This window comes from Ornithodoros turicata, chromosome 3 (genome assembly GCF_037126465.1).
Source record: "Ornithodoros turicata isolate Travis chromosome 3, ASM3712646v1, whole genome shotgun sequence".
In the NCBI taxonomy this organism is placed as follows: Eukaryota; Metazoa; Arthropoda; class Arachnida; order Ixodida; family Argasidae; genus Ornithodoros; species Ornithodoros turicata.
Window position 1 is genome coordinate 14,369,904 of NC_088203.1, and position 13,171 is coordinate 14,383,074.

Consider the following 13,171-nt stretch of genomic DNA (forward strand, 5'->3'; position numbering starts at 1 on the left):
GCCAAAGACGTTTGGACTTTTTCCGGACGTCCCACGAACATTGCTGGAATACGTCACCTTATCGCACCGGACTCACTCGCCTTATCGCACCGGACTCGCTCGCCTTATCGCACCGGACTCGCTCGCCTTATCGCACCGGACTCGCTCGCCTTATCGCACCGGACTCGCTCGCCTTATCGCACCGGACTCGCTCGCCTTATCGCACCGGACTCGCTCGCCTTATCGCACCGGACTCGCTCGCCTTATCGCACCGGACTCGCTCGCCTTATCGCACCGGACTCGCTCGCCTTATCGCACCGGACTCGCTCGCCTTATCGCACCGGACTCGCTCGCCTTATCGCACCGGACTCGCTCGCCTTATCGCACCGGACTCGCTCGCCTTATCGCACCGGACTCGCTCGCCTTATCGCACCGGACTCGCTCGCCTTATCGCACCGGACTCGCTCGCCTTATCGCACCGGACTCGCTCGCCTTATCGCACCGGACTCGCTCGCCTTATCGCACCGGACTCGCTCGCCTTATCGCACCGGACTCGCTCGCCTTATCGCACCGGACTCGCTCGCCTTATCGCACCGGACTCGCTCGCCTTATCGCACCGGACTCGCTCGCCTTATCGCACCGGACTCGCTCGCCTTATCGCACCGGACTCGCTCGCCTTATCGCACCGGACTCGCTCGCCTTATCGCACCGGACTCGCTCGCCTTATCGCACCGGACTCGCTCGCCTTATCGCACCGGACTCGCTCGCCTTATCGCACCGGACTCGCTCGCCTTATCGCACCGGACTCGCTCGCCTTATCGCACCGGACTCGCTCGCCTTATCGCACCGGACTCACTCGCCTTATCGCACCGGACTCACTCGCCTTATCGCACCGGACTCGCGATCAGACTTGCTATTCCTCCTAATCGCACCGTCCTTTCTAAGTCATCTCGTTGGATCGTACCATGGTTGCTGCAGGAAGGGAGTTGCCTCAGGACAGAAGCCGCCGATATTTCCAACAGAGACTGTTCTTCTGGGCGGCCAGAAGAAGAACAGTCACTGTTCGAAATATCGGCGGCTTCTGTCCTGAGGCAACTCCCTTCCTACATCTCTACCGGTTCGCTGGATTTCTACCCATCTATGGTTATCTGCAGTGTCTTGTCGCATCATCCTCACTATTCGTTGCCTTGTTGTCAGTTAGCTGCATTACATTAGTGTGCAGGTGAAAATATTAGGCTCCTTCTTTCAAAATGTGCGGATATAGATGAGATGAAAATGGAAATATGTGTCTGTGTAGGGAGCGATAAAGCACATCCAAGGGCGCATTAATAAATGTATGTATAGTAGGTTTCAATATTGTGGTTCTTCCTTTCTGCAGAGTCGAAGCAGCTACACCAGCGAAGAAGGTCAGTCGCAGTCTTCGGACTATGAGGACCAAGAGGAAGTTGACAAGGTAAACAATGCAGACACTACCCTAAGTACATACTTAAAGGAAGTGTTCCAAAAGGCAATTATTGAATGATGTGTATGTAATTTGTGTAGATGTCTGAATCACAGAAGAGCCAAGAACAGCACAGGAATTCCCTTGTTGGTCGTGTGAGGCATATCCACCAAGATGTTAAGAAGAAGATATCAAAGTTCCGAAACAGCCGCAACTCCATAGATGGAAGTGTAAGTTTCTATCTAGATAATACATGGCCAAGGTTCATAGTTGAACATTCAGTTTGGTTTGAATTATGAACGATTTCAGTCGAAACATAACGTTCGCTTACCCATTAAGTGTGAGAGAAAGAAAAGTAAATATAACTGCATTAGATAGTCACCTTGGAACTTTACTACTGTTTTTGAAGTGTTGTCTGTTGGGATAGTCCTTTTTGAATCAAGAACATTTTGGGCTTTCATTTTGGTAGGCAGGAAGTTAGCAAGCTTCTGTCATTTGCTGCTGCACAGACATCCCTAATAAATGCAACAGTAGTGGTAGTCATGGGATATTGTCAAGTAAATGAATAGGATAGAGTGTACAGCATGGCTGAGAGACTCGCACCATCTCATTTTGAGCAGGTTGATTACATAATTAATTATGCAGCTTGAAAATGCTTTTAGCGACACCAGCAAAGAGTTTTACAATGTAGCAGCTGGTCGAACGCATGGTAATGTGGTTACCTTCATCCAGTGAAAGGACAGCCTCTTGCAATGGCACTTTTGTAAATTTGTCATCCGAATGTAACGATGTTGCTAGGACACAAATGCCAGTCAGATGTATGGAAATCTTTATTAATGTCAGACAAAGTGTGCAGTATTGCACGTATGCTTGTGCTATATAGGTGCTGCTGTTTCGAACTAAAACAAGAAGACTGAGAAGAGCTGGCAGTGTTCTTTCTTTTTTGTTTAAGTGTACAGTAAAATTTCCTTTTTTGAGTAGCAGTCTCTGTTCAGTTTAGTAATATTGATTTGCTGCGATTCAAAATGCAAGGAGGCTACATAATTAACGTGTTGAGCAAGAGAGAATTACCTCTGTTATTGGGGAGAGCTGTTTTTTGAATTGCTAATATTGCGAGAATAATAATGCTTCACAGAGTTTTAGGGACCCATACTCACAAATAGACTAGGTACGTTTGAAAAATGTAAACGGCTGACTTCGTTAGGGTGGTGCTTGTATGAGAACAGTAACAGTGTCTATGTATGTATATGTGTGTATATATACAGGGTGTTTGCTCTAACGTGTCCAGAAATTTTATTTCAAGCGAGCGATAAAAGAGAAACGAGCGCTACTTTTCAGCTACTTGACTAAGAAATGGGTGCTACTAGTGAAGCAGTACCTGTTTCTTACTCAGGTAGCAGAAAAGTACCACTTGCTTTCCTTTTGTCGCTCGCTTTAAATCTAATTTCTGGACACGTAAGAGCAAACACCCTGTATATGTGCATGTGTGTGAATGGCATGTGATGTTCTATGTAGCAATGTGTACCAAGTGGATAGACACACTTTCTCGTTCTCTTTGAATAGATTACCGACGATAAAGATGCAGCAGAAGACTGTCTTCAGCCAGGGAGTTCTATAGAGAGCATTCCAAGCGGGTCGGCTGGATCAAGGTCAAGTAAGTGCTGCTTTGTTCACTCTTTCGTAGAGGGTACTGTCGAGAGACTCGAACAAAGGGGTATGCCTCCAATTCTAACACCACTGGGAATACACATGCATCAGTAAAGACTAAAAGATGTTCAATTGCAGCTTCTGCGTACCAATTACATCGCAATTGTTCCAAATATATTGTTGTGCAGTCGTAGACTGATTTTTCAGACGCGTTTGCGGAAAGGCCACGGGCCACATACAGTTAATGTATAACAATGTCAAAAGTCCGGACGAACGGTTGCAGGCTCACCACATGTGTATGACTCAATGCTAAGGTCAAGGAACTGTGCATTAGTCATTTCTTCCTTGTAACCCACTATTAAATGAATCTAGTAAGGAGTGAAACAGGTCAAAAGGGGACCTGGTCCCCCTACCCACATCGGGTAACATGCAACCGCTGCACCAATTGCGTCACCTGCAAAATCTCGATCGTATGAATCTCTCGGGACGCCGGGAAATATTCGTACCATCCGAAATTCGTGTGAAAAGAATTAAACCAAATATAAAAATGGAGGCAAGAAAATAGGCAATGACTACTCATTTTCCATTACTCTGAGCGAAGAAGGCCTGTCGTAGCACTTTTGCGTCTTCGTTTTGGCCAAGGCTGCCGAAATTCACGAAGGCCCAGCGCGTGCTGTCGAGACGCGAGACAGTGCCTAAAGTGAGCTTCACCTAAAGCATGCAGGCGTTAGGTGAAGCCGACTTGCTCACTGGTGACGTCTAATGTTGCCAGAAGTACGTTTTCTCCACGTGTTCGGGACATCGACGACTTGCCACCTTCCGAACGAAGACTATTGCGGTGCTTTCGTCCGTATACGGTGACGAAATATCACGTGAGGAAATAGGGCCCGATGTTATGAGGCAGAGATGGAAGAGTGCCCCTCAGGACAGCATCAACAACGTTATCCGGCCTACTAGTACTTAATAAAGTTGACTTTTGAAGCGAAATTCGGTTTTCGGACTGTTGCGCGAATCCTGCCGAGCCGAAATAATCGGACGGTGACTGTTACAGCGATTGTGCTTAACTCACTCTCTTGAATTGCAGAAAATTGTAACTGAGTTTGCATTGATTGTGATTTCAGGTCTTCAAGCAAACACCCCATCAAGTAGCAATCGGAGTTCTATCGGAGAAGAAGACTGCACGCAGTGCGTTGGTCCCATCGTGGGTCGAGCTAGGGCGTTGGTTGACAACACACCTTCCCCATACGACAAGGATGCCCTGCCTTTCAAGGTGAGTCCGAGCTTATTACTATAGTTCCTCTTAATAGCGAATCTTCCTTGGTTCCACAGAAAGGTGACATCATCGACATATTGTCGAAGAACACAACGGGAACGTGGGTCGGTGTGGCGCACAAGAAGGTAGGACACTTCAAGTTCATCACCGTGGAGGAGATTCCGGACGAGACCAAGCCCAGGCAGCGGAAGTTTCCGAGCGTGCCAAAGCTGGATCGTCGCCCCGACAACTTGGAGGAGATGTTGCAAATGTTCGGGCTACAGGTATTGCAACGCTGCATTTCGCATAAAATCCTGTTCCAACTGTCATGCAGTCAACCCTTTCCGGGTTTAACGTTTTTGAAAATCGGGGAGGGGAGTGCAAAAATCGGGTTTTATTTCGGGGGCCATAGAACAGGATGAAGCCAGGTGGTATCAGGTGGAAAAGCAGAATGGTGTGCTTGCACTAGAACGCTAGGAAATGCATCGTAGGATTAAAGTGCACCTTAACACGAGGACACTAAGCGCAAAACTTTAACCCCACGGAAGGAAAAATTCTGTCACCCTGATACCAATACAAATGGAACGGAATTCATCCGGTGCATCATTCGTGATTTATGAACAAAAGAAACTGCAATTTTTCTTTCCCTCTTCTTCTCAAGAAGTGCCACAATGTGGAGAGGCTCCAGACTGGTTTCCTCAAATCCAGTCATCTCCTGCGATGACTGGAAAAATCGTTTGAGGAGACCAGTGGGAGCCAACCCTGCATTGTCGGCTTCTGGAGAAGGAGAGGAAGAAGAGGGAAAGTATAAATTGTGGCTTGCTTCTCTACTATCATTTCTCTTGAGTCAATCTTGCTCAGAGAGAACCTTCTTTGTCCCTGCCCTCAAAGTAGTACATACAAGTGTGTTGTGACGCTTGTAACATTTACTGTAGTACTGTTTTGCTTCGTTTAACATCTATTGACCCGCACGACCGCACTGACTCTGTTCTTGAATCGAAGTGAAAAAGGAATGAGCTCTTTCAAGGTTTGTCCGTGTAACGTACGTCCACTGTTCAGGATTTGAGGGTGAAAAACAAGAAGTATTTTGTCCGAGGGCTCATTGCTCACAAAGAATTCGTAAACTGGGGGCTCACAAATCAAGGGTTGGCTTAGGTTACACTGTCTCCATTCTTGTTGAGCCTGCTATACAAAAGGTGACCTTTGTTTCAGGATTACCTCAATGTCTTAATGCTCCACGGGTACCAGGACCTAGATATCTTCAAGGAAGTTGTCAAAGACGACTTGGACAGCCTAGGAATTACAAACCATGAACACCAGCTTCTCATCTTTCAACTTGCTGAAATGTTACTCGAGTATGACGGTGAGCTCGCTTTTTATTTTGCTGTTTGGTTTTACTGTGCTTCAAACTAACCTGAAGCAAATCGCACCCACATCGAAATAAATTTGGATGCAGTAAACTTCCATTAATTTTATCCTGACTGGAACGCGAAATTTGATCGAATTATCCGAAGGTCGAATTAAAAAATAGGCAGAAAAATGAACGAGGTCAATGTTACTTTTGTTAGCAGAAATAGTCTGATTGCCGGCTGTCATTTGCGATTGAAACACGCATCTGAAAACATGCCACGTAGAGAGTTGATGTTGATGATGAGCGATGATCTTCCGTGCTGCAGGACATGTTGCTCACTCATAAGTGGCCCACTCACTTCAACGTTATTGTCCACTGTAACGAAGTCATCGAACCTAACATTTGGACTCTTCTTGCATTGACAGATTTGGAATGAAAGTGCGGTGAAATGTGAAACAAAAAACAGAGTGAAAATCAAGGAAGAAGACATTTCCTTCTTGCCAAAGACTCTGTGGGCTAGCTATCGATTGCAAGCATGCAGTTGGCGGTCTGAAATGCCAGAACCGCCTCCAGATGGATATTATCAGTATTGTTGAGCCACCACTGGAGCTTTAGGGCGAGCTTTTCTGTTGCTATGTGCGGTGCAATGTAGTCGATGCAGGTGCATGGTTCGCGAACGCATCCATCGAATTTTACTATGTGGACTGCTTTCACGTCCAAAATGACCAGCTTTTTTATCAATAGAAACGTATGGGCATTTGACGGGACCTTCGAGTTCGATCGAATTATCGTAAGTCTTATTAACGGAAGCCTTGGAATATAATGAAAGAAATGTGCCAAACATGAAAAATTTTTGATCATAAACATCCAAGAGAAATTCCAAATGGCTTGTTTGAAACGAAGTTTGTCTATTTCGAAGACTACAAGATCACCTTTTTACGATTCTTCCCAACTGTTTTCTTCACCAGGTGAAACCTTAGGCGAATACACAGAAGTTCCATCTAGTCCAACCCCACCTCAAGAACAACCAGCAGCAGACTCAACTCAGGCTCCCATCAACAACCTGGACGGCGGCACAGAAGCGGATGACCCCGACATCCAACAGAGCGTCGACTCGACGGTGAACGGCGTGCTTGGCTACGAACTCAACATCACAGTGGCCGAAGGGGAAGCCGTCAACGAGGGCGGCCACAATGGCCAAGAGCGGCGTCCAATCCCCAGAACGTTTCACCAGGACTTCAGTACGGCTTCCAGGGAAGAGGAAGATACTGCAGGAGAACAGGGCCTGGACGAACGGTTATCGGAGTCTCCTGCAAGGATACCACTGAGCTACGCGAGGAAAGTGAAGTCATCCACCCTCACCAGGCAAGACGACGCGGGTGGGCGAAAGGTGACGCGACCACCGTCGATGCCACTCCGTGCGTGCATTGAGCACAAGTTGGCGGCCGAAGGGATCGACCTGTGCCGAGAACCGTATACAGACCTGGTACGTGTCTCGAGAACAAAGTCTCGTCCTGTTCCACGTAATGCGACTGCGTTGACACGGCTCTCTTGATGGAGTTGCACCCTCCCTGTCATGTATCCCAAGAATAACAGATCTGATCTGTTGAACATGAGATAACTGATGTTCTGAGGCTGGAACAACATAGAAGGAACAATCACATACGAGGCACGTGCAGGATTGTTCCTTCTATGTTGTTCCAGCCTCAGAACATCAGTGTCTCTCTTGTTCAACAGGTGCCGCTTGCGTCGATCCCTGTCGTATGAATGTGTGTATGAGTGTGCAAAAATGTAAGAGTGAAAGAGAGTGACTGGTTTGTCCCTTCAGATGACGCACCCTTGGAAGTCGCTGAGAAGGCATGTTAGCTTAGCTCAATTGGTAGAGCCCCGGACCGGTAATCCAGAAGATGTGGGTTCGAGTCCTACAGCTGGCTAACCTTTTCAGTGACTTTCATCTTTCATCACTGACCTGTTCTCCCTCTTCCTCTCATTTTTCTTTTTTTTTACGTAGAATTTACATCTTTGAGATGGCTCATGCGGCTGGTACAGCTTGGGACAAAAGTTTACGGAACACTGGGGTGTCGCTTTTTTCCCTTGGAGTGATACCCTAGCAGCAACCAAGAGTGGACACACATACTGAGAGATTGATAGCACAGCTGGTCATCCGTTTCTTATTCGACCTCTTCCCGGTATCTAGCAAGGGACCTCTCCGATGAAGAAATACGCATGTGCCGTGTTCCGTAAACTTTTGTCCCAAGCCGCACTAAGCAATTTCGTGTAACTGTTTGGTGTTACTGTTTTGTTTAGGGATAAAATAAATTTATGTAATTCAGTTAAATTAAGAGTTGACCAAATTAGTGTGTCAGTTAATAAAGTAAACAATTAAATTAGCAAGTTACCAATTACTGAGCTAGGTAATTAATCTTTTTAGTATAATAAAACTAATTCTTTAAACTAAAGCACCGAACTAAATTCTACACCCAGAACCCCTCAGACCTCTCCGTTGTTTTCTCTGATAAATCTGCTGCTTCACAAGACTAGTTATGCTATGTAGCGACATCTTGTTTAAAAAAAGAAGAGAAAAACGATAGCTGGATTCAGCATCTTTAGTTCTTATCCTAGTGCGCAGCTTCACCCTTACCCTGTGCATTGCCTCACTTGAATAAGAGTGACCCTGACAGTAGGTTGAAAACCAATGGAGCTGTTTCTTATACTTTGAGACTTCCTCCTGAGGCAGCATGTCAGTCTCGGTATCAGCATCCGCGCTTTAGGTCTCTCTTTTCGTCGTTTCAGACTGGGTTCTGCGGCATCCCCCCAGCACTGGTCCAACGCTACTCAGAAGAGCTGCAGAGGGACGTTGCAGAGATAGCTAATGCACTCGACCAAGTCAGGATCACTGAGCTCGGCGAGCGAGGAAGACATGGCGTGAGTACTAGTCATGTTCTGCGTCCACCATGACTGGTAAACCTGACCCCCCCCCGCAAAATCAAGCTTGCAAAATTGTTAGTTCAGCCGCCACTGGAGAATGCTAAGCTCTGCTCATTCAACACTGCGACTTGGCATCTCAAAAATGTAATCTCTCCGATCTGTGAAACGCACATTTTTTAAAATTTTCACTCCAGTATCGCCCAATTTGACACTACGTGTATATATTTTATTAGTTGCGCATATAACCAGATTTTTGCCACCACCCCACCCCCTTTTTTCAAATTGTTGCGCATTTGGGTCCCCTTTCAGTAACTGTAAAGCAGTAAAATCGGGTAATATCGGGTGGAAAAGCTAATTTTCAGGTGGTCAGTCAAAAAAAGACTGCCTAGAGCATTCCAGATGCACACCAGAGGCTGAGCAGTTGTGCGTACCTCCAGTGCCTGTATTGGTGGCTGAACCTGCAGTGTGCAAATAATAATAACTAATACTTTCACTCATATTGCGTGTTTCAGATCCCGAACGACTTCCTAGCAGACTCGTGCCTGGGCCCCATAGCAGACGCCGACTACTCCAGTCTCCACAGCTGGCTCGTCTCTCTCGGCCTGCCCATGTACGAGCCCCTCTTCGCGGAGTCACACATCACGGACATTGCCCGTGTTGCCGAGCTGCGCGAGGCCGATTTCCGTGCGATGGGCATCGGCAATGCACGCCACGTTCGGCTCCTTTCTTCGGCCGTTGGCGCCATGCACCTGGAGCAGAGCCACGTCACCTTTCGGTGACAATTTCTGAAAACTGTTCACTCCGTGTGCGATCGCATCGTTCGCACATATGCTGAGTCATTCAAGAGCAATACCCAGCTCACCTGAAAGCAGTTGTGGGTTGGGGTGCCATCCATAAACGATGCGAAAGTCCCCGGGAAGTCCCCCGTCTGTTTGCACGAGCAACGTTGCCCAGAATAATCTAGCGGAGGATACGAAACACATTGGAGCTTTCCGCTGACATGCAAGCACTAGTGCTCAACGTGTCTCTGCGCTGCCAACCCTGGTGAATATCCTGCGGCACAGCCGCAAGATATTTCCGTAGCAGGCAGGAAAAGACTCAGACCGTGTCGTCTGCTATGTACGGAGAAGGCCGTTCCAGAGCTTCTGGCACGGTGCAAATACTCCACGTAACAGGCCATGGAACTTTCGCCTCATAGGCAGATCATTGCTTTTTCTTCTGCTAGAATATTCTGTGGAGATATTGCTTGTTCAATATATGGTATCCTACAGCTGGGGGGTCTACCCTAGCCTTTGTTATTAGTCAACAAAAGGTTGTTTATGAAAACAGCAGTTTTTCTTTGTAAGGCACTTCTTCTTTGAACGTGCACACATATTTAGCTTTTTCAACGTGTAGCCTTCCTGCAATGCGCTAGGCCGATGCCAAACGACCGACTATTTGGTTTCCAAGCAAAGGAAGCATCAAAATAGGAGCCGGGAAAGGTTGTGGGTAATCAGAGATGTATTTTACTTGAACGAGAATTCTCGGACATCGTCTATGGATGGCCCCCGTCTCATAGCCTCGTGGGTGAGCTGCCTTCTCCCGTGTAACATGTTACCCGTAGGAATCCATATTTAAATAGAAAGGTGGTCTTCCCGCATCTGATTGCTTTTACGAGCATTTTACTCAGCTGTGATCCCTTTCTTTTTGTCTGCTGCACACCGCCAATGGAGATCACCTTCCACAACGACTCAACCACAGACTGTCAGCACATAAAACCGTATCTGAGTAAAGCTATAAGAATTTGTGTTATTAGTCATCACTCCACATGACTGAAAATTAGTAAACAAATATATATATATATTCGTTCTATACCAGACTGCCCCCCCCCCCCCCTTTATTGTTTGATGCAGCAACGGATTACAGATTTGCTTTTCTTTCATTTCTCCATCATTTTTTAAGCTCCACTATTTTGTTTCTCACGCAAGTTTGCATTGCAACGTCTCTGGAAGGTTGCACTGTGCATTTGTCGCTCAACTGATCCACCTTTCCGCACGGACAAGGACAGTTTTCGGTTATCAGAACGCGGCCCCCCCTCCCAACTGCACAGTTTCTAGTCAGTCCGCTAAGAATTGTACAGCAGTGACGAATGGACGGCACCACTCATAGCAGACGTGCCACTTGACAGCAGATATTCAAACCTCCCCTGCAAGAAGTTTGTACATATGCCATGTAAAGAGAGCTCTGTCCTACATCTCTTATGTATCCACTGCATTCAGAACTTCTAGTGTGGAAGATATTGCTGTACAGTAACGATGTGAATAAAAAAGGATGCTGTTTTTTACTTTTGTTCCCATGTCTCGCTCACGTATGCATTAATAGTGCCCTGCGTTTTCGGTTTTAGTTTTTTGAAAATCTGACTGTGGGTTTTGTTTAGGGAGCTGTAAAACTAAAATCTGGTGATATCGTGTGGAAAATTTAAAAAAAAACGCTTCTTGCAGTTTAGGGGACTTCGACTTTTACCCTAAGTGATGATTATGCAAATCAGGGGTAAAGAAGGGTTTTACCCCAAGACACAGGGCCCTATGCTCTAATTGCAGAAAATCTTTGTCCAAGGGCGTGCAAAAATTACCAGATACAAGATCTACAGCTGTGAAGGGTGTTATACACTACAACAGATTGATTGATAGATACACTACAGTTGATTTCTTGGACTACAGAAATTGAGAGATTTTTTGGAAAGCACCACCTAATTGCGCATAGGATAAATGTACCATATTTATCCAATACACTATTTGTGTAATACACTTGCCCCCGCTACTTGAGTCTTGAAATGTTGGTACTATATTTGCTCGCGTAACTTGCACACTTTTTCTCCCCAATAAGGTCGGGGAAACGTAGTGGGTGTGCAAATTGCGCGTGGACATTACTAATGATTTTTAAACGACGCTATACTCCCAAAATTGACCTTTTCCCACAATGGCCTATGCGCATGCATATGACCTTGAGGTGCCAGAGAGGGTTATCGCAGTCTTCACTAGATGGAGCAATAGGAGGACGACAGAAGTGGGGACCACTAGGGAGACTGCGCGATATCATCGGCCCCACTCCGGACCGGTCTTGGTCCTTTGTGCCACCTACGTGGATTTGTTTTGGTGGATTTGTTCTGAGAGCCACTAGGATACGACGTGTATGTTAAAAAGATCCATTAAAGGACGACGGAAACGAAAATAGGCTGCAAAGCTATTTGCCTCATATTGCGATGTGTACCAAAACAATCCGGAGTTCGACTTAGATTTGCGTATATTAGTTGAAACGCCGCCACAATCGCGATATAAAATTCGGCCGTGGAGCAATCTGAGCCCCTGGTGAGCGTCGCCGCGCCGCCGTAGCAGACCACGGAAGTGACGCACGTTGGCTCTCCTGTTGGAGTTCCTGTCTTTCATTTCGCTTCATTTCATTTGGTGTTTCGGCGTACGTCTAATTCCTGCTACGGGGAACGAACGGAGACGAAGAAGCATGTACGAACCCATCTCTCATAGGATATATTGTCTTCAGACTTCCACGAGATCTCCGAATCAAACATCTTCAGGCGTTATTCAGAATTCGCCGTGTTTGTGCCGGGCAGCCGCACATGGAGCGCGAGAGATATTTGACGTCACGCGCTCCTCAGATTTTCCCGCAATGCTTGGCGCGCTCCATGGGCGATCGTGTCGAGTGGGCGGCCCAGCGCTCTCGTAATCGTCAGAAATATGGCCATCCGCACAGCGTACTTGCAAAATACTAGTGGCACCATAATTTTACATAATATTTACACCTTGTTCGGTGCCCTTTTTGCAATGGACAAATTTCGTTTCCGTTGTCCTTTAAAGGGACCATGAAAGCATATTTGTCAAGCCTACGATAAATTTTCAATTTGTTCCTCTGTACTAAAGCATTCACCGTGTGAAATATGAAGTTGAAAATCGTCTAAATAGCGAAAATATTCTATATCGGCCACGGCTGGGAACGGCGGCTTTTATGGCCCGCCTGCGAGGCGAACTGACCGTGACATCATACACAGGACGTTGCCGATTTGCAGGCGGGCTTTGGCGAGCAAACCGCAAAATTTGCGAGCAAGCTTGCAAACTTCGCCACGAAATGTGTTTTAATTTGACCCGGAGATAAGGTTGTATCTAATCGTTTACACAAAATCCTACCAGAAGTATGACAGTAGCCGTTGACTGTTAGCATGGTTATCGGAGCACATTTTCCTCTCTCAACTTCGTCAGAAAATCTCTGCCGGTGGCCTTTTATGAGCTGCTGCGTACGGGACGGTTCCTAGACGCTGTGGTGTCGCGTACAGTGAACCCTCGTTAATATGACCCCCGATAATCTGACATATGCGCTTTACAAGCATACTCCTGGGGAACAATTTAGTGAAACCTCTGCAAATGTCCCCCGTTAATATGACAATTCCGCATTATGACCAAAATTTTCGGGAACGACCATGGTCATAATAACGAGGGTTCACGGTAATCTCTTCCTGCATTGCTGACAACTTGCGTTTCGCCATATTTCTACTGATTTCGATGGCAGATATACGACTCGTCGT

The 13,171-nt window shown here is 46.5% G+C and overlaps 1 protein-coding gene across 4 annotated transcripts in view; it reads left to right on the plus strand.

The window, feature by feature from the left end:
- Window positions 1-10,921, plus strand: part of LOC135388165 (SAM and SH3 domain-containing protein 1-like) — a 187,256-nt gene extending 176,335 nt beyond the window's left edge. For all 4 annotated transcript variants that reach the window (XM_064617541.1, XM_064617542.1, XM_064617544.1 and 1 more), the window contains 9 exons: window positions 1,358-1,432; window positions 1,522-1,650; window positions 2,984-3,074; window positions 4,189-4,337; window positions 4,397-4,603; window positions 5,532-5,682; window positions 6,639-7,156; window positions 8,464-8,595; window positions 9,111-10,921. In XM_064617541.1, the coding sequence (XP_064473611.1) occupies window positions 1,358-1,432; window positions 1,522-1,650; window positions 2,984-3,074; window positions 4,189-4,337; window positions 4,397-4,603; window positions 5,532-5,682; window positions 6,639-7,156; window positions 8,464-8,595; window positions 9,111-9,377 (1,719 nt within the window). In that variant the 3' untranslated portion in view covers window positions 9,378-10,921. The remainder of the gene's footprint in view (window positions 1-1,357; window positions 1,433-1,521; window positions 1,651-2,983; window positions 3,075-4,188; window positions 4,338-4,396; window positions 4,604-5,531; window positions 5,683-6,638; window positions 7,157-8,463; window positions 8,596-9,110) is intronic.
- Window positions 10,922-13,171: the final 2,250 nt, after the last annotated feature.